Genomic DNA, 23610 nt, shown 5'->3' on the forward strand with positions numbered 1-23610 from the left:
CCCCCCCACGCCCAAGCCACTCTGCACACCAACTTCTCCCCTTCTTCAGGGAGAGGAGCCCAGCTGCCACCTGGCCCTGCAGGACAGTGAGGGCCTGTGGAAGGATGCAGCTCTCCTGGGGGATGTCCACCCGGCTGAATTTCCTCTCCCCCAAGTCCCCTGGAGGGGAGGCATCCCAGCCACCAGCCATGCGGGGGTCAGGCTAAGCGGCTCCAGCTCCCTCGGCAGGGGGTGTCTGCCCTCTCCTCCAAGGCCTGGCTCGGGCAGCCCTAGTTCCCACTCTCCTGCCCTCTGGGGCGGCCTGGCCCACCACCACCCCCTACTCCACGGTGAGCTGCACCACGTGGCCAGGTGGACCCGGAAACCCAAGTCACGAGGGGGTCTCGGCCTGGCAGCACCTGCAGCGCCGCACTTCCCCAGGTCTGCTGCCTTCTTAGCACAGCCCTGCCCTCCTCTCTGTGTGGATGTATGCACAGCTCCTGCCTTCGGAATGAAACTCAGCTCCCCGTGTGGCGCTCCAGAGGGAATTTGTTCCAGGACCAGCTCAGCTGATGGAGACGTGTCCTCAACTGCACACCTGCCCTCTCCCACATCAGCTCACTGCCCCCTCCTTAGGCAGGACGTTGGTATCAACGGTCCTGTTATATGGACAAGGAACCTGAGGCCGGGAGAGGTGAGGGGCCAGCCTGAGCAAGGGGGAGGGGCCTGGCTCCAGTCTGCAGCTGCTTCCTCCCGAAGAGCTGAGGGGCAGGGGTCCCACCATGCACGGGACGCAAAGGCCTCGTCTTCCAGGGCCCCTGCGCCTGCTAAAGCCTAAGGAGGGGGAAGCTGGATTCCTGAACTGTGTCTTCCCAGAGAAATACGCTCTCACTCTCAGCGCCCACGAATGAGGCCTTAACTGGAAACGGGCTCTCTGCAGGTGTGATCAAGTGGAGGCCATGCTAGAGTAGGTGATCCAATGGCGTGGGTCCTTAGAAGAGGATCCAGACACACAGACTGGGATGGGGGGTGCAGTCACAAGCCAAGGATGCCTGGAGTCATCAGAAGCTCGAAGAGGCAAGGAAGGGTCCTCCCTCAGGGCCCCAGGAGGAGCTAACCCTACGGACCCGTTGAATGTGGACTTTCAGCCTCCAGAAAATGAGACTAAATCCCTGCAGTTCTAAGCTGCCTAGTTTCTGGTACTTTGTGATGCCAGTCCTAAACACTGACAGACTTTCTAAGTGGATTCTAAAGAGGCATTTCAAGGGCTTCCCTGTTGGTCCAGTGTCTCAGAGTCTGCACTCCCAAGGCAGGGGGGCCAGGTTCGATCCCTGGTCGGAGACCTAGATCCCACCTGCTGCAATGAAGACTGAAGATCCCATGTGCCGCAACTGAGACCCAGCGTAGCCAAATAAATAATTTTTTTTTTTTTAAGAGACATTTTAGAAAGCACTTGGCAGTGCAGTGTGGGGCCTGGAGGAGGCAGGTGAGCGCCCGACAGCCTCTCCTTCACAGGTGACAGGTGCACAGGCAGCGCTTACCTTGGAAGATGATTTTGGTTCGGTCTAGGGGAGCTACAGCTGTTTTGGCAAGAGCGCCAGCCAGTGCCCCAGACAGAAGGGAGCTGAGAACTTGCCTGTGGTCACTCTGCAAGAAAACACACGAACACGCTGTCATCGGGAGGGAGAGGAGGCGTCTGCTCTGCTTGAAACAGTGTCCAGGACAAAGGCTTTTCTTCTCCGCCTGGCCCGGGGCGGCCGGACGTGTGGTGGCCAGGGTGACACCGCCCTGCTGGGCCCTGGGCAGACTGCGGCACCGGCCACAGAGCCTGGGGGCACACAGTGAGAACCTCCTGGGCCGGGGGACCATCGCGTGAGAGCCTGGGGTGTCGCGCGTGGTTCTAAGTTCTCAGAGACGGCCTCCAATGGGATTGACGCCAAACATAAGAGCTGCCCTTGACCTGTCCTACTTTTAAGCCTTGGTCCCACCCACTGCCCATGTGCGAGGGACTCTTGAGCTTCCGTGTTTCAGGGTAAAGGCTCCTTGTGGTCTGGGGAGTGGGTGGTGGGTGTGACTCTGCTCAGCATGTCCGCTTTCCACCACTTTCTATCAGGACTTCCGGGGCCGGTGTCTGTGGCTGTTTATCCAGCTAAGCCGAAGGTGATGGGGACAGGCACCGCTGACTTGCACTTCGTGCTCCTGTGGCCAGTCTCAGGGTTGGTGCTTTCCCGAGTCTTCCTGTGGCTCCCAGAGCCCTGGCTCAAACAGCCCTCCTTCCCTTGAGGCCCACAGGGCCCCGAATCGCAGCCCAGGAAGCCGTCTGCTCATGGGGCCGGAGGCTCCATTCCCACCTCCCCCCGACCCCCCCAGTGACTCAGGCATAGCACTTGCCGGGGGCTCTGTGCAGGACACACCCCACCTGTCCTCACTGCAGCGAGAAAGGAGGTGAGGAGCAGGGGGCTCAACGAGTCTGGGAATCTGTGACGTCCACTCGACCCAGGTGCCCTCAGGAGCCTGGAGTCAGTGTGGGGCAGGGGCATGTAAGAGCCCCCACCGCTCCCCTCACAGGGCTGCCAGTCAGCAGAGGGAGCCAGACACAAACGAGCTCTTCAGACAAATGTGTGCAGAGTCAGCAGTCTGGGAGGGGCTGTGGGGAGGGGACTCAGAGTTCCAGGAGAATGCGGGCTAAGGGCCAAGGGTGTATGATGAGGCGCACCTAAAGGCAGGGCGTGGGTGCACGCTCGTGAGTGCGTGTGTGTGACACTAATCAAGGGGGAGGAACTGAACACTCAGAGGCCCCAGTGAGAAGGAGCCGGGGACCACAAGGAGGGCAGGGCGGACACAGGGAAGGGGAGGGCCAAGGGAAGACAGAAGCGACGAAAGGTGGGCGAGGCTGGACCCCACAGAGCCTGACAAGGAGGTTGACCGTGGCCTACAGAGAAATGGAGACGCGTGCAAGGTGAACAGGTTATTTTAACTGGAACCAGAGGAGAGGCAGCTCCTGTGAAACCCAGGGTTGAGACGGCAGAGGCCGGGACCAGAGGAGTCTGCAAGAGGGGAGTAATGAGGGGGCATGTGAGGGGTTCAGCTGGCAGTCTGGGTTCCTGAGTGGGCTTGGTGGGGTCCAGGGCGATGCCCAGGTTTGCTCAGCTCTGTGGGTGTCTCAGGGTGGGGCTGAGTCTGCCCGCAGTGACTGGAGGGCCTCTCTGCACCCCGGTCCCTCACCTCGGACGCAGTCACGTGCTGACTCCTGGCCCAGACCCCAGATCGCGTCCCAGGTGACTGTCGCCAGGGCCCTGTGCCCCTCGACCTGGCCCTCCCCTTAACGCCCCTGGTGCCCCCTCCACCAGCCCAGCCCACCTCTCCCTGAAAGAACGAGTCCCCACAGCAGTGTGTTCTTGACTCAGTTTCTGAGGCTGAGCTTTACCAGAGGGTTCCACCTTTTTGCTTCACAGAGACCCGTCACTGGGGACCCCTGCCTTTTCTGGGTCACATGGCAAGGTTCTGGACATCTGGCTTCCAGGGACGTGGACAGCAGATGCCAGAAGGCTCAGGGGTGTTTCTGGCACTGGCTTTGAGGCCCATCTGCCCCTCTGCTTCTGTCTGCTCTCTGTGAATCTGTGTGGCGACCGCCGAGCTCGAGCCTCTGTGAGAACAGGGATGCCCTGCGGCCTGCCCACGGGCCTGTGAGCACTGGAGGCAGAGCCCAGGTGTCCCTCCACCTCCCCCAGCAGGCACTTCCTGGGAAGCCTGCGGTGCTCAGCATCGCCAGGCCAGTGCTGCATGTGCAAGGACACACGTCCTGAAACCAACCCTCGGCGTGTGGCTCCGAAGATACTCAATGAGGAGCACACACTCAGTGCAGGAGGCGGCTGCTGCCTTCCACCCACACTCCCAGGGACTCCGAAATGACGCAGCTGGCTTATCCTTTAAAGATGTGTTAGTTGCTCAGTTGTGTCCTATTCTTTGCGACCCCATGGACTGTACCCTGCTAGGCTCCTCTTGTCGTGGGATTCTCCAGGCAAGAATACTGGAGTGGGTTGCCACTTCCTCCTCCAGGGGATCTTCCCAACCCAGGGATTGAACCTGGGTCTCCTCCACTGCAGGCAGATTCTTTACCATCTGAGCCACCAGGGAAGCCATCATGGTTGGCAAAGGCATCACCAAATGGTCAAAGTCTCCACGACTATCATATGAGTTGTGGTTGTTCAGTCTCTAAGTCATGTCCAACTCCTTGGGACCCCATGCACCATAGCACACCAGTCTTCACTGTCCTTCACTGTCTCCCAGACTTTGTGCAAAGGCATGTCTGTTGAGTCAGTGATGCAATCTCATCATCTTATCCTCCGCCGCCCCCTTCTCCTCTTGCCCTCAGTTTTTCCCAGCATCAGAGTCTTTTCCAATGAGTCAGTTTTTTGCATCAGGCAGCCAAAGTACTACAGATTCAGCTTCAGCATCAGTCTTTCCAATGAACATTCGGGGTTGATTTCCTTTAGGATGGACTGGTTTGAACTCCCTGCAGTCCAAGGGACTCTCAAGAGTCTTCTCTAACACCACAGTTTGAAAGCATCAATTCTTCAGCGGTCAGCTTTCTTTATGGTCCAATTCTCACATCTGAACATGATTAGTGGAAAAATCATAGCTTTGACTAGATGGACCTGTCTTGGCAAAGTGATGTCTCTGATTTTTAATATGCTGTCTAGGTTGGTCATAGCTTTCCTTCCAAGGAGCAAGCGTCACTGTCCTTGGGGCTCAATAAAATAAAATCTGTCACTGCTTCTGCTTTTTTCCCTTCTATTTGCCGTGAAGTGATGAGACCAAATGCCATGATCCTAGTTTTTTGAATGTTGAGTTTCAAATCATATTTTTCACTCTCCTCTTTCACCTTTATCAAGAGGCTCTTTAGTTCCTTTTCTCTTTCTGCCATAAGGGTGATGTCATCTGCATATCTGAGGTTATTGCTATTTCTCCCATCAATCTTGATTCCAGCTTGTGATTCATCCAGCCCCGCAGTTTGCATGATGTACTCTGCATATAAATTAAATCAAGACGGTGACAACACACAGCCCTGTCATGCTCCTTTCCCAATTTTGAACCAGTCTGTTGTTCCATATCCAGTTCTAACTTCTCATCATAGGAGAGATCCTTGCAAATGAAGAATGAGGGAGGCAGCCTGATGGAGAGAAAACGGGTGGTCCACAGACAGGATCCACACGAGCAGCAAAACCACAGGAAGATGCCCAGCTCTTTCACCAAAGAAATGGGACACTGTAGAGTGAGCTCCCTGCGCTGGGTTAGCCAAGCAGGCAAGACTGATGTGGGTCGCGCCAGCCAGCAGGAGGAAAACTGCTGCCGCGTGTGTCTGAGTGCAGGCTGGGCACGGGGGCCTTTGCTGGGCATGTCCGCTTGGCGGGATCCATCTGGGCCAGTGGAGGGAGGGCCACGTCTCCCTCATACGCTAAAGTTCACTGAACTGTGAGGGATGGGGTGCCTGCTCTGGGACTCACCCCTCTGTCGACCAGCGTGGTGACCGGGGTCCCAAGAACCAGGCCTCCTGTCCGCCTGGTGCTCCATGGAGCAACCTGGAACTTGGGGAAAGGTCAGGAGGGCCAGAGGTTGACATTGCTTCAGCCTTTGAGCCCGTGGACTTTGAGAACTGCCTGCGGGCGCCTGAGCTGGCCCGGCAGTGAGGATGGATTAGTCCATGCTCGAGGTTCCGGTGGGGGAACTTCTGGCTTCTGTGGTGAACAAGCATGGGCCTGATCCAATTTCTTTACGAGGGAATAAACCTTTTGTCTTCAACTGAAGGGCGTCACTGGGGATGAACTTCAGAGCTGAGGGTAAACTCCTCCCTGGCGTGAGGAGCTCCCCTCAGCCCACCCCACCTTTGGCTAATTACTCTGTGTTGGCAAATCTGAGTCAGAAGAGGGACCCAGGGACACCTTTGACATCCCTGCCAAATGTGGGTGAGGTTTTGACTTCTTGCCAAGCGATGGGGCGGTGGGATCCACAGCACAGACAGGGCTATAAAAAAGGAATAGGAGGCGGCCTGCGTCACCCCCCACCGCCCCCGCCCTTAGTGTGGGAGGGGGTGATTTATATGAGGTGCGAGCACGGAAGAGGGAGCGGGTGAGCGCGCCCACGGAGGGGCAGGGGTACTTGCCTTTGAGGAGACGTGCGCGGGCAGGACAGGCTCGGCATCGTCACGCAAACGCACCACACCTTCCTTCACACCAGTACCCATTCCAGGCCTGCTCAGGACGGCGGGGACTCAGTCCTGGAGAGCAAAACGGGGCGCAGTGAGAAGGCGGCCTCCTCCACCAGCCCAGGGCCTGGAATTCATCCTCAATGACCCGATGCCAGCACTGCCGCAGAGGCACGCTTCGCCTAACCTGACTTCGGTCTCCCTGCAGGATAAAGACAACAGAACCTGCATCTGGATGCCAGAGTCCCCTGCCCTGACTGCTTAATCATTTACAAGAGCACTTCCCATCAGCTCTGTGATCTCATCGTCACCAACAGGCCTCTGAGTCCTCCGTTGTTTTCCAAGCTGGCACCGACCACTTAGGTTGGCTCAGAGAGGTGAAGCTGCCAGCCAGGTCACACAGCAGGAGGTGGGAGGGGTGGGGTGGGCTCTAGAACGTGGAGGCCGGAGGTCTCCACCTGCCCTGGAGCCCAGCCCACTTTGGGGTGATGCCAGCTTGGACCTGAGATTCCGTTCTCAGAAATACTTTTAGAAAATTAATCTTTGAACTTCACTAGTAGTTCTGAGTGACTTCACTTTCACTTTTCACTTTCAGGCGCTGGAGAAGGAAATGGCAACCCACTCCAATGTTCTTGCCTGGAGAATCCCAGGGACGGGGGAGCCTGGTGCGCTGCAGTCCAGGGGGTCGCTAGGAGTCGGACATGAGTGAGCGACTTCACTTTCACTTTTCACTTTCATGCATTGGAGAAGGAAATGGCAACCCACTCCAGTGTTCTTGCCTGGAGAATCCCAGGGACGGGGGAGCCTGGTGGGCTGCCGTCTATGGGGTCGCACAGAGTAGGACACGACTGATGCGACTTCGCAGCAGCAGCAGCAGCAGCTGCAGTTCCTCCTCAAAGGATATACATAATAATAAATATATCTTTGAGTTCTGTGGGAACTAAGGCCCCCAAGCAGGTGGAGGGTGGAATGATGTTGATCCTCCTGACTTCAATCAACTAAAGCTTGGACTCTGGACCTTTGCCCCAATTCTGTGCTGAATTGTCCTCTGCTCAAGCCCCTTCCTGAATACTCATGGACCCTGAGCTTAAAACTTCCCCAGTTTTGCTGTTCAGGGAGACATTGCTTTGGAAAAGGTCCCTTGTATTTCCTTTAACTTGCTGCAGGTAATAAATCCTTCCTTCTCCCCATCTTTGGCTTGGTTGTGTCTATTGGCTTGACATCCACAAAGAGGTGAACCCACTGTTTTGGTAACAAACCTACCTTTAACCCCCCAGAGGAAGCGCACTCAAAGCTTGGCGACCACAGGGAGAGGACCAGGAGGAAAAACATACAATATGAAGGACTGGTGTCACCGAGATGCCCCTGGGCACTGGTGTGCTCGGAGGCCTCAGTTCCCACGCTTTAAAATCACCCAGTGAACCCACAGGCTTCCTTGGGACTTCCCTGGTGGTCCCGTGGTTAAGAACCCGCCTTCCAATGCAGGGGATGTGGGTACAATCCTTGGTGGGGGAACTAAGATCCTACATGCCACAGGGCAGCTGGAACCTGAGCCAAAAATAAAAATAAGTATTTAAAAAAATATTATGCTTTCCTGTGCTCAGTCACGTGTCACCCCATGGACTGCAGCCTGCCAGGCTCTTCTGTCCATCCCGGCAGGAATACTGGAGTGGGTTGTCATTTCCTCCTCCAGGGGATGTTCCTGACCCAGGGATCAAACCCATGTCTCCTGTGGCTCCTATGTTGGCAGGCGGATTCTTTAGCATTGAGCTACCTGGGAGGCCCCATGCTTTCCTGTAAATGATGCAAATGAGGCAGATACCCCCGAGCCAGCCGTGGAAGCCCCTCCTGCCGTCTGGGCCCTCCCAAGCACCCGCTGGTATGGGACATCTTAGGAAGCACAAGCAGGATTCTGTTCCAAGTGGCCTCTGCTGCCATTTCCTACCGAAAACGGTCCCTGACTCGAGGAGGAAGGGCTGCTTCTAAGACAGGGTCAGAAATTTAAGGATGAGCCTGGGCCACCCTGGAGTGCCGGGCAGGAGCCACAGCCCGTGGTGCTGTGACGACGGGACACAAAGGCAAATCAAGGCGCCCCCAGCGGCCAAAGCGGGAACAGCCCGAGCACCACAGTCGGTGCAGCAGTGTTGGACTATTGCTGTTACTTTGGCAGCACCACCGCATGCTGGGTCTTCGTTCCCCAACCAGCGATGGAACCCACACCCCCTGTAGCCCCAGCGCGGAATCTTAACCACTGGACCAGCAGGGAAGTCCCAGCAGTGTTGGATTATAACCCGAAGTGCAAAATAAATATCCACAAGTCCACACGAACATAAATAAATAATTGAATAAATAAATGAGGAGGAAGAGACAAATGTCCCAGGTTGAAGAACGTCAGTCCCAAGTAACTGACACAGGTGCTCAGCCCTGGGAGAAGGGAAGCATAAGCAGGAGCCCTGAGGTGTGGGCCATGGGTAGTGACTTCCTTTCAAAGGGCACAGCACAGAAAGTAGAGGGGAGTCACTTTAGTGAAGACAGCTGCCAGAAAACCCCCTCAGCCAGGCGATCGAGATCAGCACCACAGTGGTAAGTCACGTTCACCGCACACGCCCTGGTCACCTGTGTGATGAAAAAGGCTCCTCCTCTCCGAAGCCCAGTCTAACCATGAGAAAAACATCGGACAAATCCCAACCAAGGGCCATCCTACAGAACACCAGACCAGTTTTCCTCCAACCTGTTAAGGTCATCAAAACCAAGAGAGTCTGAGAAACTATCTCAGCCCAGAGAAGCCTAAAGAGAAGTGATGGTGATGACTAAATGTAATGTGAGGATCCTGGGATAGAAAAAGGACATTAGGGAAACACTAAGGAAACATGAATAAACAATGGACTTTAGTGAATCATCCGCCTGCCGACGCAAAGGACGCGGGTTTGATCCCTGGCCCAGTGAGACTGCACAGGCCTGGGGGCACCTAGCCCACGCATCCCAACTACTGAGTCTGAGCTCTAGAGCCCAAGGGCCACAACCCCTGAAGCTCCTGTGCCCTGGGGCCTTTGCTCTGCAGTAAGTGAAGCCAGGACAACGAGAAGCCCATGCCCCACAACCAGAGAGAGCCTGCCAGCAGCCAAACTGGGAAATTTTTTAAAAATTAATCACTTTAAAAATAATGACGCATCGGTACTTGTTCATTAGTTGTGACAAACGTAACACTAACAGAAGATGTTATTACTACAGGAAACTGGGAGTGTGCGGCGGGGGGACTCTGAATTACTTTTGCAACTTTTCTAAATCTAAAACTGCTCCCAAACAAACAAAGAGAAACTAGGCTGGAGGGCTTTTTCTCAGGCCGTTGCTGGGCGTTCCGTCTGGGGTGCCTGCCACTGTGTCACGCCCCACGTGTCTGCTGATGCTCAGCACCACTGCCAGCGCTCCGGGGGCCTATCTCCACGGCTGGGCGCCTGCGTGCGAACAATGCAACCTTTCTTTCTTTCTTTCTGTATTTATTTATTTGGCTGCTTCGGGCTTAGCTGCGGCACCCAGGATCTTTGCGCTGCACAGGCTTAGTTACACCTCGGCCCTGGAAGAAGGGAAGCATAAGCATGAGCCGTGAGATGTGGGTCAGGGTCTTAGCTCCCGATCAGGAATCAAACCCACGTCCCCTGCATTGCAAGACAGACTCTTAACCACTGGACCACAAGGGAAGTTCCTATTTTTATTTTTCCTGTACTGCTCGACAGGTAGGATCTTAGTTTCCCGATCTGGGATTGAACCTGTGCCCCCGTCAGTGGAAGTGCGGAGTTGCAACCGCTGGACTGTCAGGGAGGTCCCAATGCAGCCTCTCTCAGGGCTGGGTCAGGCGTGGTGCATGTGGACACATTCTGATAAACTGCCCTCTTGACAAAGGATCCAGCCCTTCATATGGTCCAGCCTCATCCAGTCTAGAGCCTGACGACTTGTCTTCTTGCCTCCCTCTGACTCCTGCTCCACGCTCCCCAGGAGGAGAGAGTCCCCGGCAGGCGGTGCAGGCTCAGCCCCGGCTTTGCCCGTGTTGCCTCTGAACCATTCTTCACTGTGGCCCGGGCCAGGGGCCTGGCCTGGGAACTCTGCAGACCCAAGACAGGTCCTCGGTGTGGTGGACACGGACAGAAGCAGAGTCACTGCACAAATCAGTGAAGACCTACAAGAGCATGTCCCATGTCACTGCTGGTGACAGCCAAGGCCAAGACACGGGAAGGCACCTGCAGGGGCTGAATGGTGCCCTGCCCCCCGCCCAGACCTGCCTGTGCCCCCAGAATCTGTGAACAAAAGGCCCTTGCAGAGGTCATTAGGGTAAGGATCTGGAGATCCTTGCCCTGGATGAGGCTGGGTCCTCAAATCAAGGACAAATCAAATCTCTTATCTCTGATAAGAGACAGAGAAACAGACACAGGCAGGGAGGCCCCGTGACAGAGGTGTTAGGGTGACACACCCAGGCCCAGGCCTAGAAACACCTGCGGTGTAAAAGCTGGAAGAGACCAGAAGAGTCTCCTGGAGCCTGAGGAGAATTAACGTGGGGCTTGTGGTCTGCAGAGCTGCGGAAGGATACACTTCTGTTGTCATAAATCAGTTTGTGCTGGTTTGTCACTGGGGTCAGAGGAAACTAAGACGCCTTTTGGAGGAGAACGTGGGGTGCCCCAGGCTCCCTAACTCTGAGCAGAGGGGCAGCCAGAGTTTGCAAGCTGCTCCGCCAGGGCCTGATGCCTCCAGGAAACTCCCCAGGATTGCAGGGCAGAGAGAAAGAGATTCCTTCCACAGGGCTGTGGAGGGGTGCTTTCAAAATTTTGCCTCTCAGGCCAAATGCTAATTTCCTAGCTTCTGCCCTTTCAAAAAAACCAAAACAAGCTCAAAACAAGGGCAAAGAAACAACCAGATCACTGGGAAGGAAATCCATGGGGTCGCAGAGAGTTGGACACGACTGAGCGACTGAGCTGAACTGGGGAGGAAAATCAACAACTAAAGACCGACAGAGGGACTCCCTGGTGGTCCCGCGGCTAAGACTCCGTGCTCCCAGGCAGGGGCCCGGAGTTCCACCTGGCCCGGGAACTGGGCCCCACAGGCCTCAGCTAAGAGCTGCATGCGCAACTGAAGAGAGGTCCTGCACACCTCAGCTAAGACCCAGTGCAGCCAAATAAGTAAGTGACAGGTACCAGCCTGCACTGGCATGGAGAAAGTCAGGTTTAAAACCCTCATGGGGGCTGCCGGCATGTGTCGGGACAGTAACTTAACTGGTGGATGAGCGGGCAAAGAGGCAGGCCGTGGGCAGCTCCTCTTAGCAGGTAACCTGGCGAATGTCTCAGAATGCGTGCTGTTCCCCTGACAGGTGAGCGTGGAGCCTCACGGGCCAGTAAGGCCATGACCAGGCGCTGGTGTGGCCTGAAGGTATGGTGGTCTGGATGGGAAGCCACGGGGAGAGAAGGGAGGCGGGGACAGGGAGAAGGTGTGACCTCAGCCCTCATGGGAGGACGCCAAGCGGCCTGTCACTAATGAGCGACCCTGCCTGAGCCTAGGTGGGAGGCTGTCCAGATGCAAAGATGGGAAGCAGATCGTGTGTTTACAAAGTGCTGTCAACAGTGAGGAGGACTCTCGGACACGGAGGGGACAGGGGACGGGGGGAGCCTGACCATGGGTGCAGACTTGCCAGCAGTTGGCATTTCGCTGGCCCCCACTCACACAGCCGACAAGGGGCTGCCCCACACCCATAGTGCCCTTCCCTGGTCAGACCCCTCCTCTGCACTCAGGGACCCCACCCCCGCTTCCTCCTGGCTTCTTTCCCCCAAACTGCCACATGATTCTGAATTGACCCCTCAACTTGCCCCAAGAGGCCCCTTTACTGACTTAGGGCCCCCACTTCCCACACTGCTCCCATACTCAGGACAGTCATCAGGCCGCCTCGGCCACCAGGGTGGGTTCACTGAGGCTGGGACTTCTCCGCAGCTGCTGAGGCACACGCCTAGAGCCGGTGCTCTGCAACCAGAGAAGCCACCGCAGTGAGAAGCCCGGGCACTATAACGAAGGTCAACGCACTCACCGTAACTAGGGAAAGCCCGGGCAAAGCAACAAAGACCCAGCACAACTGAAATAAATGAAATAAATTAAAAAAAAACTTTTTTCATACATTTGTTAGCTGACCAGTTATTTAAGAAATCTTTGTGACTGTAACCTACATTCAGAAGTATGTTTTGTATCATATATTCACTTATAGACGCTTCTGCTTCCATGCCCTAACTGCAACAAGAGTTTCAGGAAGGAATAGGTAGCCCTTTTATTTTTTTATTTCTATTTATTTAAGAATATTTTTGGCTGTGTCACACAGCATATAGGATCTTAACTCCCCAATCAGGGATCAAACCAAGTCCCCCTGCAGTGGAAGAGTGGTTTCCTAACCGCTGAGCCGCCAGGGATGTCCCATAGGTAGTAGCCCTGGGCTTCCCTGGTGGCTCAGTGGTAAAGAGTCCGCCTGCCAATGCAGGAGACCTGGGTTTGATTCCTGGTTTGGGAAGATCCATGGAATAACTAAACCCGTGTGTCACAATACTGAGCCTGTGCCCTAGAGCTTGGGAGCCTCAACTATGGAGCCCGTATGCCCTAGAGCCCATGCTTCACGACAAGAGAAGCCACTGCAGTGAGAAGCCTGCAACCGCAACTAGAGAGGGGCCCCCATTCGCCGCAACTCGGGAAAAGTCTGGGCAGCAACGAAGAAGACCCAGCACGGCCAAAAAATAACAATAATAATAATACAAATAGAATATAAAAAAACGTTTTAAATGCAATTCGCTCTGCCATCTCCCCCTCCCTCCCCTCCACTTAATTTTGATAAAGCTAACCACAACCAACTGCACTGACTTCATGAATAAAGGGTCTCAAGCAGCAGACTGAAGGAACACTGTTACAAGCTGTGGGTTGGGAGATGGTCATTTCTTCCTATCTTACGCATTTTATATTATGCATTAATACATGTGTATACGGCAACCCAATCTAGTATTCCTGCCTGGAAAATCCTATGGACAGAGGAACCCGGTAGGCTATAGTCCATGGGGTCACAAAAGTCAGACATGACTTAGCAACTAAACCATACATACACATTTTAAGCTCAGACTTAAACCCTAATTTCTTTCTAGGGTAGTGATACAAAATAAACTTTAGGTGAATTAAGTTAGAAAAGAAAACTGTGCCGTGAATCCTGGAACAGGAGGCGCAGCTTTCATAACTGGGAGAGGAGGTCCCCAGGGATCTCAGAGGCACCAGGCCCACGGGTCACTCCGCGTCTCTCATCACAGCAGAGAGATGCTCTCTGTGGTCCAGGAGCCCCAGGGGAGAAACCAAGACACGGTCCTGGGGTCAAGGGTGAGGGTCAGATTGGGGCAGCCACTTGCTCAGAGTGACAGATTTGTTCCCTGACAAGCAAATATACTTCCAGCCCGGATGAACCACATAAGCATCTTTTGGGTGGGGAGCAGAGAGAGACCTTTGGTTTCGCATCAAAGCACAACTTTCTCAAAATGCAAGTTGCTCACAAATTCAAAGATGTATAATATCTGCGACAGGAGAGGGTGTGGAACATTAGGCCAGCTGGAAATGCTGGCTCCTAAAAAATGATCTTTCCAAAAAGATGGAAGAGAGCTCAGAGCTCTGGCCCCCAGTGTCCCCCAAGGCCCTCAGCGGCACACACTCCCTGCGGCCACGCCTCTCTCCGTTCCTTTGTTGGAATGTCTGACCTCCTGAGATACTGTGTCTGCTGCACGACCGCGGATATCAAGGACCAGAGGGACACACATTCCCACTCCTTGTGCTGCTGACACTGTCTCTCCGCGGGGCTCTGTGCTCAGCTCAGTCTCAGGTTCTGGACGGCCATTCACGGGGAGACCGGTGCTCACCCTCAATGCTCCAGCCTCCTCTTGAAGTTCATGAACACCCCACGACCGGCGGGAGCTCTCTGGCCAGAGGTTATTTCTGTTAGTATTTACCATGAAAGACACTCTGGCAGGCACTCCGCTGAGCTCACTGCCCTGTGGCTCTCCTTCCAGGAGAGAATATGCTTTTAAGTTTGACTGCACATTCCTCAATTCAGAGGGGAAGTCGAGAAAACTCTAAAGTGAGGCGCTGGCTTGGTTTTGGGTCATGCAGGCAGACTAGGCCCCCATGAAGAATACTGTACAGGCAATGGGACTTAGGTGAGAGTTTTTCTGAAGGGAGAAGGGGTGGGAGGGGATCTGAGATCCTCCTTAAAAATATCTTCAGCACAAGAATAAAACAATTTGTAACTATGCATGATGACGTATGTTTAGCTTACTGTGCTGCCTATTTTGCAATGTACACAAATATTGAGTCATTATATTGTAAACCTGAAACTAATACACAGTCAGCCTTCTGTATCCACAGGATCTGCATCTATGGATTCAACCAATTGATGACTGAAAACAGTTTTTTAAAAAAAAAGAAAGAAAGAAAGAAAAAACAAAACAAAACAGAAAGTTCCAAAAAAGCAAAACTTGAATTTGCTGTGCACAGGGCTCCCCAGGTGGCTCAGTGGTAAAGCCTCCATCTGCAGTGCAGGAGGTGAGAGCTCCATCCCGGGCTCGGGAAGACCCCCTGTAGAAGGAAACGGCAACCCACTCCAGTATTCCTGCCTGCAGAATTCCATGGACAGAGGAGTCTGGCCAGCTACATCCAAGGCAACTATTTATATAACACACTGTATTAGGTATTGTAAGTAACCTAGAAATGATTTAGGGGCTCCACTAGTAGCTCAGCTGGTAAAGAATCTGCCTGCAATACGGGAGACCTGGGTTCAATCCCTGGGTTGGGAAGATCCCCTGGAGGAGGGCATGGCAACTCATTCCAGTATTCTTGCCTGGAGAATCCCATGGACAGAGGAGCCTGGTGGGCCACACTCCATGGGGTCGCAGAGTCAACACGACTGAGGGACTAAGCACAGCACAGAGATGATTTAAAGTAGACTGGAGGATGTTACATGCGAATACTACACCATTTTATAATGAGGGACTTGAGCACCCCCAGATTTGTATATCTGAGGGAGATTCTGGAACCAATCCCCTAAGGATAACAACGTAGGTGCTAAGTCGCTCCAGTCATGTCCGAGTCTTTGTGACCCCATGGACTGTAGCCCACCAGGCTCCTCTGTCCACAGGATTCTCCAGGCAAGAATGCTGGAGTGGGGTGCCATTTCCTCCTCCAGGGATCTCCCTGAGCCAGGGATCGAACCTGCAGCTGTCGTGTCTCCAGCGTTGGCAGGCGGGTTCTTTATCACTACTGCCACCTGGGAAGCCCAGGACAACAGCGGGTGACTATAATATGTCAATTATACCTCAATTAAAAAATGCAAGAACTCACCCCCATTAACAGACATGAACTATCATACATAAAACAAGTAAGCAACAGGGATTTACTGTACCACTTTGGGAATTATATTCAATAGCTTGTAATATCCTATGATGGAATATAATCAGAAAAAAATACATAACTGAATCACTATGCTGTACATCTGAAACTAACATGAAAATCAGCTATACTTCAAAAAAAAAAAGTTCTCAGTAAAACAACAACAAAAAACAAAACAAAACCCAAAAATCTTTGGGTAAGAGAGACAGAACATACACAGGAACAACAGCCAGATCATGCATGATGGTAGGACTCTGACCCACGACCTCTGCAATAAGCAGCCAGGGAAGCAAACCATAATGACTCCAGCACCTGGCCCAAAACAGCTGGAGTTTGGTGACTGCAGCTTTCCTAATTTTTGTTTCTGCTTCCAACTTAGGACAATCCAAAAAAAAAAAAAAATAGTACGCCTCCCTGGCCATTCATGGAAGGCAACTGCTGTGGGCAGGCATCCCCTCACCCCACTTCTCTTGCCTAGAGCCTCTAACAGGCACACCTGAACCTTCTCTTCTCCGCCATAAAGCTCTCTCCCCGCTGCTGTCTTTCAGTCTCTGCCAAATGCAGTGGTGGCAGCTGACCCCTGTCTCTAGCAAGCCTCTGCTGTTTTCACTGAAGTGGCCTTCGTTTATTTCTACAGGTAATTGCATGAAGAGAGGAGAAGAGACAGCTCTTCCTTATGGCAGAATTTCAACTAATGAACATATAAGGAATGATGGACACAGAAAATCACCAACAGACAAATGTCGGTGTTCACTATTGCTGCCAAAAACTGCGAATGGGACTTCCTTGGCGGTCTGGGGTTTAAGAATCTGCTTGCCGATGCAGGGGACACAGTTCAATCCCTGCTGCTGGAAGGTTCCACATGCTGCGGGGCAACTGGGCCCATGTGCCACAACTGCTGAAGCCCGTGGGCCCAGAGCCTGTGCTCTGCAACAAGAGAAGCCACTGCAATGAGAAGCCTGCCCAGCACGAGAGAGTAGCCTCCTGCTTGCTGCAACCAGAGAAGCCCACACTCAGCAGTGAAGACCCAGCACAGCCAAAAACAAACAGATAATTCATTACCGTAGAGAAATTTTACAAAAAAGAACTACAGGTGGACCGACACTAAAGGGAGAGAGTGAAAATACAATGAGAAGGGGGATATCTGTGTGGTCTTCAGCATCTCTCCACAAGACACTTAATTTCTCTGGGCAGAGCAAGCTGGCAGACCCCATCTTGACCAAGCGATCAAGGTCAGCCACAGAGGACAGGACACAGCGACAGCTCGCACGCTGGATGTAACACAACGGGAAGGACACAGTGTCACTTGTGGGGTTTCTGCCAAAGACGCACAACCCCTGATCTGATCCCGAGGAAACATCTGACAAGCCACACTGAGGCACACTCTGCAAACAGCTGAGTGGTTCTCAGAGCGAAGGTCACGGACAACAAGGGAAGGCTGCGGAACCATCGCTTCACAGATCGAAGGTGACTCAGGAGACACGAGGACTAAATGCAACATCCGAGCCTGGACCAGAAAAAGAACCCAAGGGGGAAAGCTGATAACGTGAGGTTCCGGTCTGGAGACGAGACCCTAGTGTCGTGCCGACGTTTAGTTTCCGGCTCAGACAACCGCACCGTGTGTGAGACACTAACCGTCGGAGCCGCTGGGTGAAAGGTATCAGGAACTCTCAGCTAGTTTTGTCATTTTCTGTGAGTCTAAAGTTATTTCAAAGTACACAACTTAAAAAAAAAAATAAAAGAAGTTATGAGAAAACCAGGAGCTTCTGGGACTGCCAAAGTTTTCAGAGAAACACGTCAGATGCCTGTGGCTAGAGGGGCTGGCACAGTGGTCTGGCTCCTCCCTGCCCACCGGGTGCCTTTGAGCGGTGTTGCCGAGTTCTGTGCTGGGGAAGGGTGCTAGCAGTCATGGCCCCACAGGAGCGGTTAGTGTTGCCTGGCTTGAAGGGAGACCCGCGTCCTTCCTGGCAGGTGCACCCTGACCCTGGTCTCTCCTCAGGCCAAGGCCTTCACCCTCTGCCTCTGGCCCTGCACGTGGGGGTGAGAATGGGGTGAAGGCTGATACTCGACACGACGGAACAATGGCAGCTGTTGTTCATTAAATCCGTCTGCCCCTGTGTTCTCTGTCCAGCCTTAACCAACGCCCACGGATGACGCTTTACAGATGGGGAGGCTGAGGCAGCATGCGTCCTTGCTGGAGAGTGCCATGGTGATAACCATCACAGCTGATAACTGGGGCCATCACAGTCACTGCTTTATGTCCCTGCTTTGCTGATGAGATGTGGAGCAGCTTGGCCAGACCAAGAGCAGAAGCAACTCCAGCCTTGACATGGGACTCCAGAGCCACAACTGAATCCGTGTCCACAGAGCCCGGCTCCTCAGTGACCTCAGTATCATTTCATCCTGAATGCTTCTTCCAGAGAAGCACGTGCCCCTTAAGAAAGACTCTGTTTAACCTGAAGGAACAGTAGCGCAGGGGAGGCAGGGGTAAGAGTCTGGCTGCCCTCAGCTCCTGAGACAACTCTCAAAGCCATGCAGAACTTGAAGCCAAAGGGCAGAGACCCCTTAGATCTGAGGAGGCTGGGTCACGGAGGCAAAATCAGCAAGTTCCTGAGAGGTGAGCCTGGAAGAGGCAGCCAAGGGGCCGGCTGAGCAGTCGGCGGGGAGAGCGGTCAGCGATGGAGACCCTGGGTAACCAGTCCCTGTGGGCACTCACCAAAGGCCGCGGGGTAGAAGGAAGGTGCTGGAGGGACGGAGGCCTGGTGTCTGGCAGCCTGAGAACGTTCAGTCTTGAACTTGGAAGAAGGTGGCCCCAGTCTCTGGCTCCCTCAAGCCTGGAAAGAGCCAGCGGAAATACTGTCTGGGGAAAGATGATACCCTGGACCTTGCAGGATTTAAAAAATCTAATATCTTGGGCCCAACCTGAGGTAATGAGGCGCAAAGGGAGACCGGATGAAAGGAGCAGAACCACCCCACGCAGGCGGGCTGGGCAGATGCCATGTTGGAAAATGCCGACGGGTCGTTCCACAGTGAAGGGCTAGAGCTGGTTCAAGCCCCAGTTGCCCCTTCCTCTGAATGGAGGGCCTTGTGTGGACCACTCCCTGCATGGAGGTGGCTTATGGGCAGTGGGCAGTGCCACATGGCAGTGCCTGATAAAATAAAGAAGCAGGGGCCTCTTGAGACCCCGCAGTGTCATGCCACAGATCTGAGAAGGGTGACCATGCAAAGGGAGCCTGGGCTGACCCGGGCGGCGAGACCTTTACTGCTCTTGTTCTAACATAACTGTCCGCTGAACTCCGGGCTTTCTTCGGTTTTGTGAGTTATTCCCCGAATCTCCCTTTTCTGCCTCTGTGTCTCATCCATGAGCTTGAGGCCTTCCTCGTGCTGCAGGATAACTCCCCTCACCACCCTGTCTGGGCTTGTCCCAAGTGTTTTCTCACCATTAGCCTGGGTTGTGGGGTTCCAGGAGGTACACAGAGGTGGGGGGCCCTCTCCCAAACATTACACACGGGGCCCCTGAGGGCACAGATTTACTCTAGGGGCGATGAACCTGGGCTTCTTGGTTAAAGTGGGGACTTTAACCCCCGTCTAGTGATCCTTTTCCCCTTTCTAGACTCTTCTCTTTGGAACCAGCCCACTATGGGCAAGAGGTGGGGTAGAAGAGGGAATTTAAGCAAGAGGTTGAGAGGGGAGGATATATACATACACAACTCAGAATTCTTCCAGACAGCGGTCTCCCCACCCCCCTTATCTACCTGCATGCTAAACTGTTTCAGTTGTGTCCAACTCTTTGCGACCCCATGGCTCCTCCCTCCATGGGACTCTCCAGGCAAGAGTACTGGAGTGGGGTGCCACTGCCTTCTCGGGGGCCTTCCCGACCCGGGATCGAACCCGAGTCCCTCTTGTCTCCTACGCTGGCAGCTGGTTCTGCACCACCAGTGCCACTGGCAGGCCCGCGTTTATTTGCTTATTCGGCCATTTACTCAGATCGGTTTATCCTGTGGGCTAAAGCAGCGCTCTGTTACTTACTTACTGCTTCACTCTTCTAGCACGTGCTGTGTGGACTGAGCTGCTTCCCATCCACTGGAGGTGGAGGGGCAGGTCTGGGGAGGGAGACCCCGAGGACGATGAAACAGTGGTCCAAAAGGTTCCAGCAGCTGCAGCAGTCAAAACTGGGAGTGTGCAAGGAACAAACATCGGTGTGCGCCTACAGGGCTCAAACCTGACTGTGCACATAGATGTGGGGAGAGGCAGGGCAGGGTGCCTGCTCCCAGGGCCAGGCGCTGCTGCTCTGCAGACAACCCTCTGAAGGCTGCCAGCCACCCCCTGCCTCCAGCACCTGGGGAGTGGGAACTGAGGGGAATTCACTCCTTCACTCTGGGTAAGAGGACCTCAGACAGGGGGAGTGGTGCCACCAGGCAGGGCCAGGGTGGGAGGCTTGTGAGCAGGGACCAAATGGCCTGGAACCCTCTTATCCTGACATTTGGGGTAATGGTCCTGGAAAAAGGAGCCATAAGGACCACTCTGGTCCAATATTTAAAGGGCTGTGGTAAGCTGAGTGGTGGCCCCTAAAGACATCTGTCCTAACTCCCTGGGACCTGTGGATGTCACCTTACATGGCAAAAGGAAGTTTGCAGGTGTGATCAAATTAAGGAACTTGGGATAGAAAAACTGTCTTGGATATCAGGATGGCCCTAATGGCATCACAAGTCCTTAAGAGAGAAAGGTATTTCCCTGCTAGTCCAGTGGTTAAGACTTCATGCTCCCAACGCAGGAGGCCCGGGTTCAATCCCTGGTCAGGGAGCCTGATCCCACATGCTGCAACTAGGAGCTCACACACAGCAAAGAAGATCCTGCGTGCCACATCTGAGACCCAGCACCACCAAGTAAATGGAGAAAAAGAGAGAGAGGGAGGGAGGCAGGAAGGTCAGAGAAGGAGAGGTGATGATGGAGGCAGATCTCAGAAAGATCTGAAGATGCTACCCTGGCTTTGAAGGCGGTAGAAGGGACCATTGTCAGGAGCACACAGATGGCCTTCGGGAGCCGAAAAAGGCAAGGAAAACAGACTTTCTTCTGGAATCTCCAGCCCTGCAGACCCATTTTAGACGTCTGACCCCCGGAACCAAAGGATCCTGAGCTTGTGTGGCTTTCAGTCTCCGTGTGTGTGGCAGTGTGCTACTGCGGCCATGAGAAACTGACAGACTGTTGCAAGATGCTGGGCAGTGGCCCTGGGGGACGGTGCACAGAGCCACAGGAGCGCGACTCCAGGTCAGCATAAGACGAAGAGAAAACCACAACGGCCAGGGCTGCCTGCAGCCCAGTGGCTGCCCCGGGGAGGCTGGTAGGTGCCCAGAGCCTCCTCGTGCCAGGCCCTGCTGGGCCCTGGGGGCATGGCAGCAAACTGGCATGTGCCCTCACGCAGAAGCAAGCAAGACAGTTCAGAGAGCTGAACCATCACACCCCAGGAAGGAATTGAACGGGGAGATGGGGACCCAGATTCAAGCCTGGGTGGCCAAGCTGGCCTCCTGAGGGGATGCTGGAGCTGACGCTAGAATAGACAGGGTTGAGGGTAGAGGGGTTGGCAGGAGCTGCATTCCAACAGTGAGTCAGGGTGTGCAAAAGGCCTCCGGGCAGGAATGAGCCAGCCAGAGAGAGGAGAGCCTGTGGATCTGTATGGGCAGCGGGGAAGCCGGGGACAGGCTAAGGAGGCCTAGAGAGGCTGGCCGTGGGGTCACTCAGACAGGACAGGGTCAGACGGAGGGAGGTTGGGGGGACCCAGGAACCTGCCCATGTCCTCTCTGAGACCCCGGAGTGGTGGGCTTGTTTTCTGGGACGAGGCGGCCTGGGAGGGGCCAATGTGGGGGCAGGGAGGCCAGCAGGGCAGGTGGCCCTTGTTTCAAGGGCTCCACCCTTGGCAGATTCTTGCCCACCCCCGACCCTGAGCTCCCCAATTGAGAAGAGACTGCCAAGACTTCTGGTCCTATCTTGTGGTCCCATTACAGCACTGGGGAGGATATGAGGGCAAAACATATAATGAATCTAAGTTTAATTAAAAAATAGACCCAGTGGGGGACTTCCCTGCTGGTTTGGTGGCTAAGAATCAGCTTTTCAATGCAGGGAACACAGGTCTGATGCCTGGTCTGGGAACTAAGATTCCACATGCCGTGACAACTAAGCCTGCGCGCTGGAACTATTGAGCCCACAGGCCGTAGCTGAGACCCAGTGCAGACAAACAAATAAATGTTTTTAAAAACACAGTGGATTTGCACTGGAAATCATCTAGCATCAGTCCTGTCTGGGGGTGCTGCCTCCTTTCTCCCGCTCCCCACCACCCTCTGCCTCGCCACTCACCCTGACCCAGGCTGGCTGGAATGGTCACTCCTGTGGCTCCTTCCAGGGTCAGTGCTCGGCCTCCCCTCTGCCACCTGTCAGGGAAGTATAACTGGGAAGGGAGAGTCCTGGGTCCAAAGCTGGTTCCGGCCCTCGCCCGGTGCACGCCCTTGGGCAGTGCCTTAATGCCTGGGGGCCTGGGCTCTCTGACCTGTGAGCTGGGCTTGGCCAAGCCTGGGGTGAGTGAGCCGGAACACAAGAGAACCACGTTCCCCCGACTTCATCCTGCTGAGGTCTGCCCGAACTTGCCGCAAGGACCTGGAATCCTCCTGTTCCAGAATGTGCAATAGGGCTGTGGCTATGGAAATCAGTCTGGAGGCTCCCCAGCTACTTGAACACAGAGTTACCATGTGACCCCAAGACTCTACTCCCACTCTGAAGAGCTGAAAACAGAAATTCAAGCAAATCCTCGCACCCCGTGTTCAGAGCAGCACTGGTTGCAATCGCTAAATTATTATTACTCAGCCATAAAAAGGAATGAATTCCTCTGGGGAAAAAAAAGAATGAAGCACTGACATGAGCTACAACACGAACGAACCTTGAAAACCCTGTGCCAAGAGCAAGAGGGCAGACACAAAGGGCCAGGTGTTACGAGACTCCACACAGATACATCAAGTGTCCACAGCACGCAGGTCCCCAGGCACAGAAAGCAGGCTGGAGGTTGTCGAGGCTGGGGGCAAGGGGACAGGCTCCCTCTTCAGGAGGTGACGAGGTTCTTTTGAAGCGGCAGTAGCACAGCGCTGGGACTGCACTACGCGCCACTGAACTGGGTGGAGTGGGAGAACTCCCTATCGCTCCAGTGGATAGGACTCTGAGATCCCACTGCAGGAGGCACGGCTTCAATCCCTGGTCAGGGAGCTACGAGCCTGCATGCTATGAAGAACGGCCCCAAAACCAAAGGAACAAAAGGTAAAATGGTAAATTTTAAGTCATGTGTCCTTTACACACACACACACACACACACACACACACCCAGCCGGTCCTTCCCTGGTGGCACGGTGGATAAGAATCTGCCTGCCAATGCAAGGGACGCAGGTCCAGTTCCTGGCCCAGGAAGAGCCCACATGCTGCGGAGCAGATAAGCCTGTGCGCCTAGAGCCTGTGCTCTGCAGCAAGACACCCGGGTGAGAAGCCTGCACACTGCTCCCAAGAGTAGCCCCCACCCACGCAATCAGAGAAAGCCCGCACACAGCGACGAAGACACGGTGCAGCAAAAACAAAGAAACAAAATTTAAAACAGCACACTAAATAGCCCTCCACTCCATCTGCCCTGGGAGGCCCTTCTCTGATCCATCAGGGAAGCGCTTCCAGTGCCCTTCCGGGGTGGTAGGAGCCTGGTCACACTTCAGGCCTCCCTTTCCTCACCAACCCTCTTCTCCCTTCAGTTCAGTCGCGTCTGACTCTTTGTGACCCCATAGACTGCAGCACGCCAGGCTTCCCTGTCCATCACCAACTTCCGGAGCTTGCTCAAACTCATGTCCATCGAGTTGGTGATGCCATCCAATCATCTCATCCTCTGTTGTCCCCTTCTCCTCCTGCCTTCAATCCTTCCCAGCATCAGGGTCTTTTCCAATGAGTCAGCTCTTTGCATCCAGTGGCCA

The 23610-nt window shown here is 54.2% G+C and overlaps 1 protein-coding gene across 1 annotated transcript in view; it reads right to left on the reverse strand.

The window, feature by feature from the left end:
• SLC25A42 (solute carrier family 25, member 42) overlaps nt 1–23610 on the reverse strand; it is a 44295-nt gene that overhangs the window by 4150 nt on the left and 16535 nt on the right. Inside the window, 3 exon segments of the mRNA XM_010847299.1 lie at nt 1521–1626; nt 6143–6256; nt 18336–18453. Coding sequence (XP_010845601.1) covers nt 1521–1626; nt 6143–6223 — 187 coding nt within the window. The 5' untranslated portion in view covers nt 6224–6256; nt 18336–18453.

This window comes from Bison bison, unplaced genomic scaffold, assembly GCF_000754665.1.
Source record: "Bison bison bison isolate TAMUID 2011002044 unplaced genomic scaffold, Bison_UMD1.0 scf7180017864248, whole genome shotgun sequence".
Taxonomy (NCBI): Eukaryota; Metazoa; Chordata; class Mammalia; order Artiodactyla; family Bovidae; genus Bison; species Bison bison.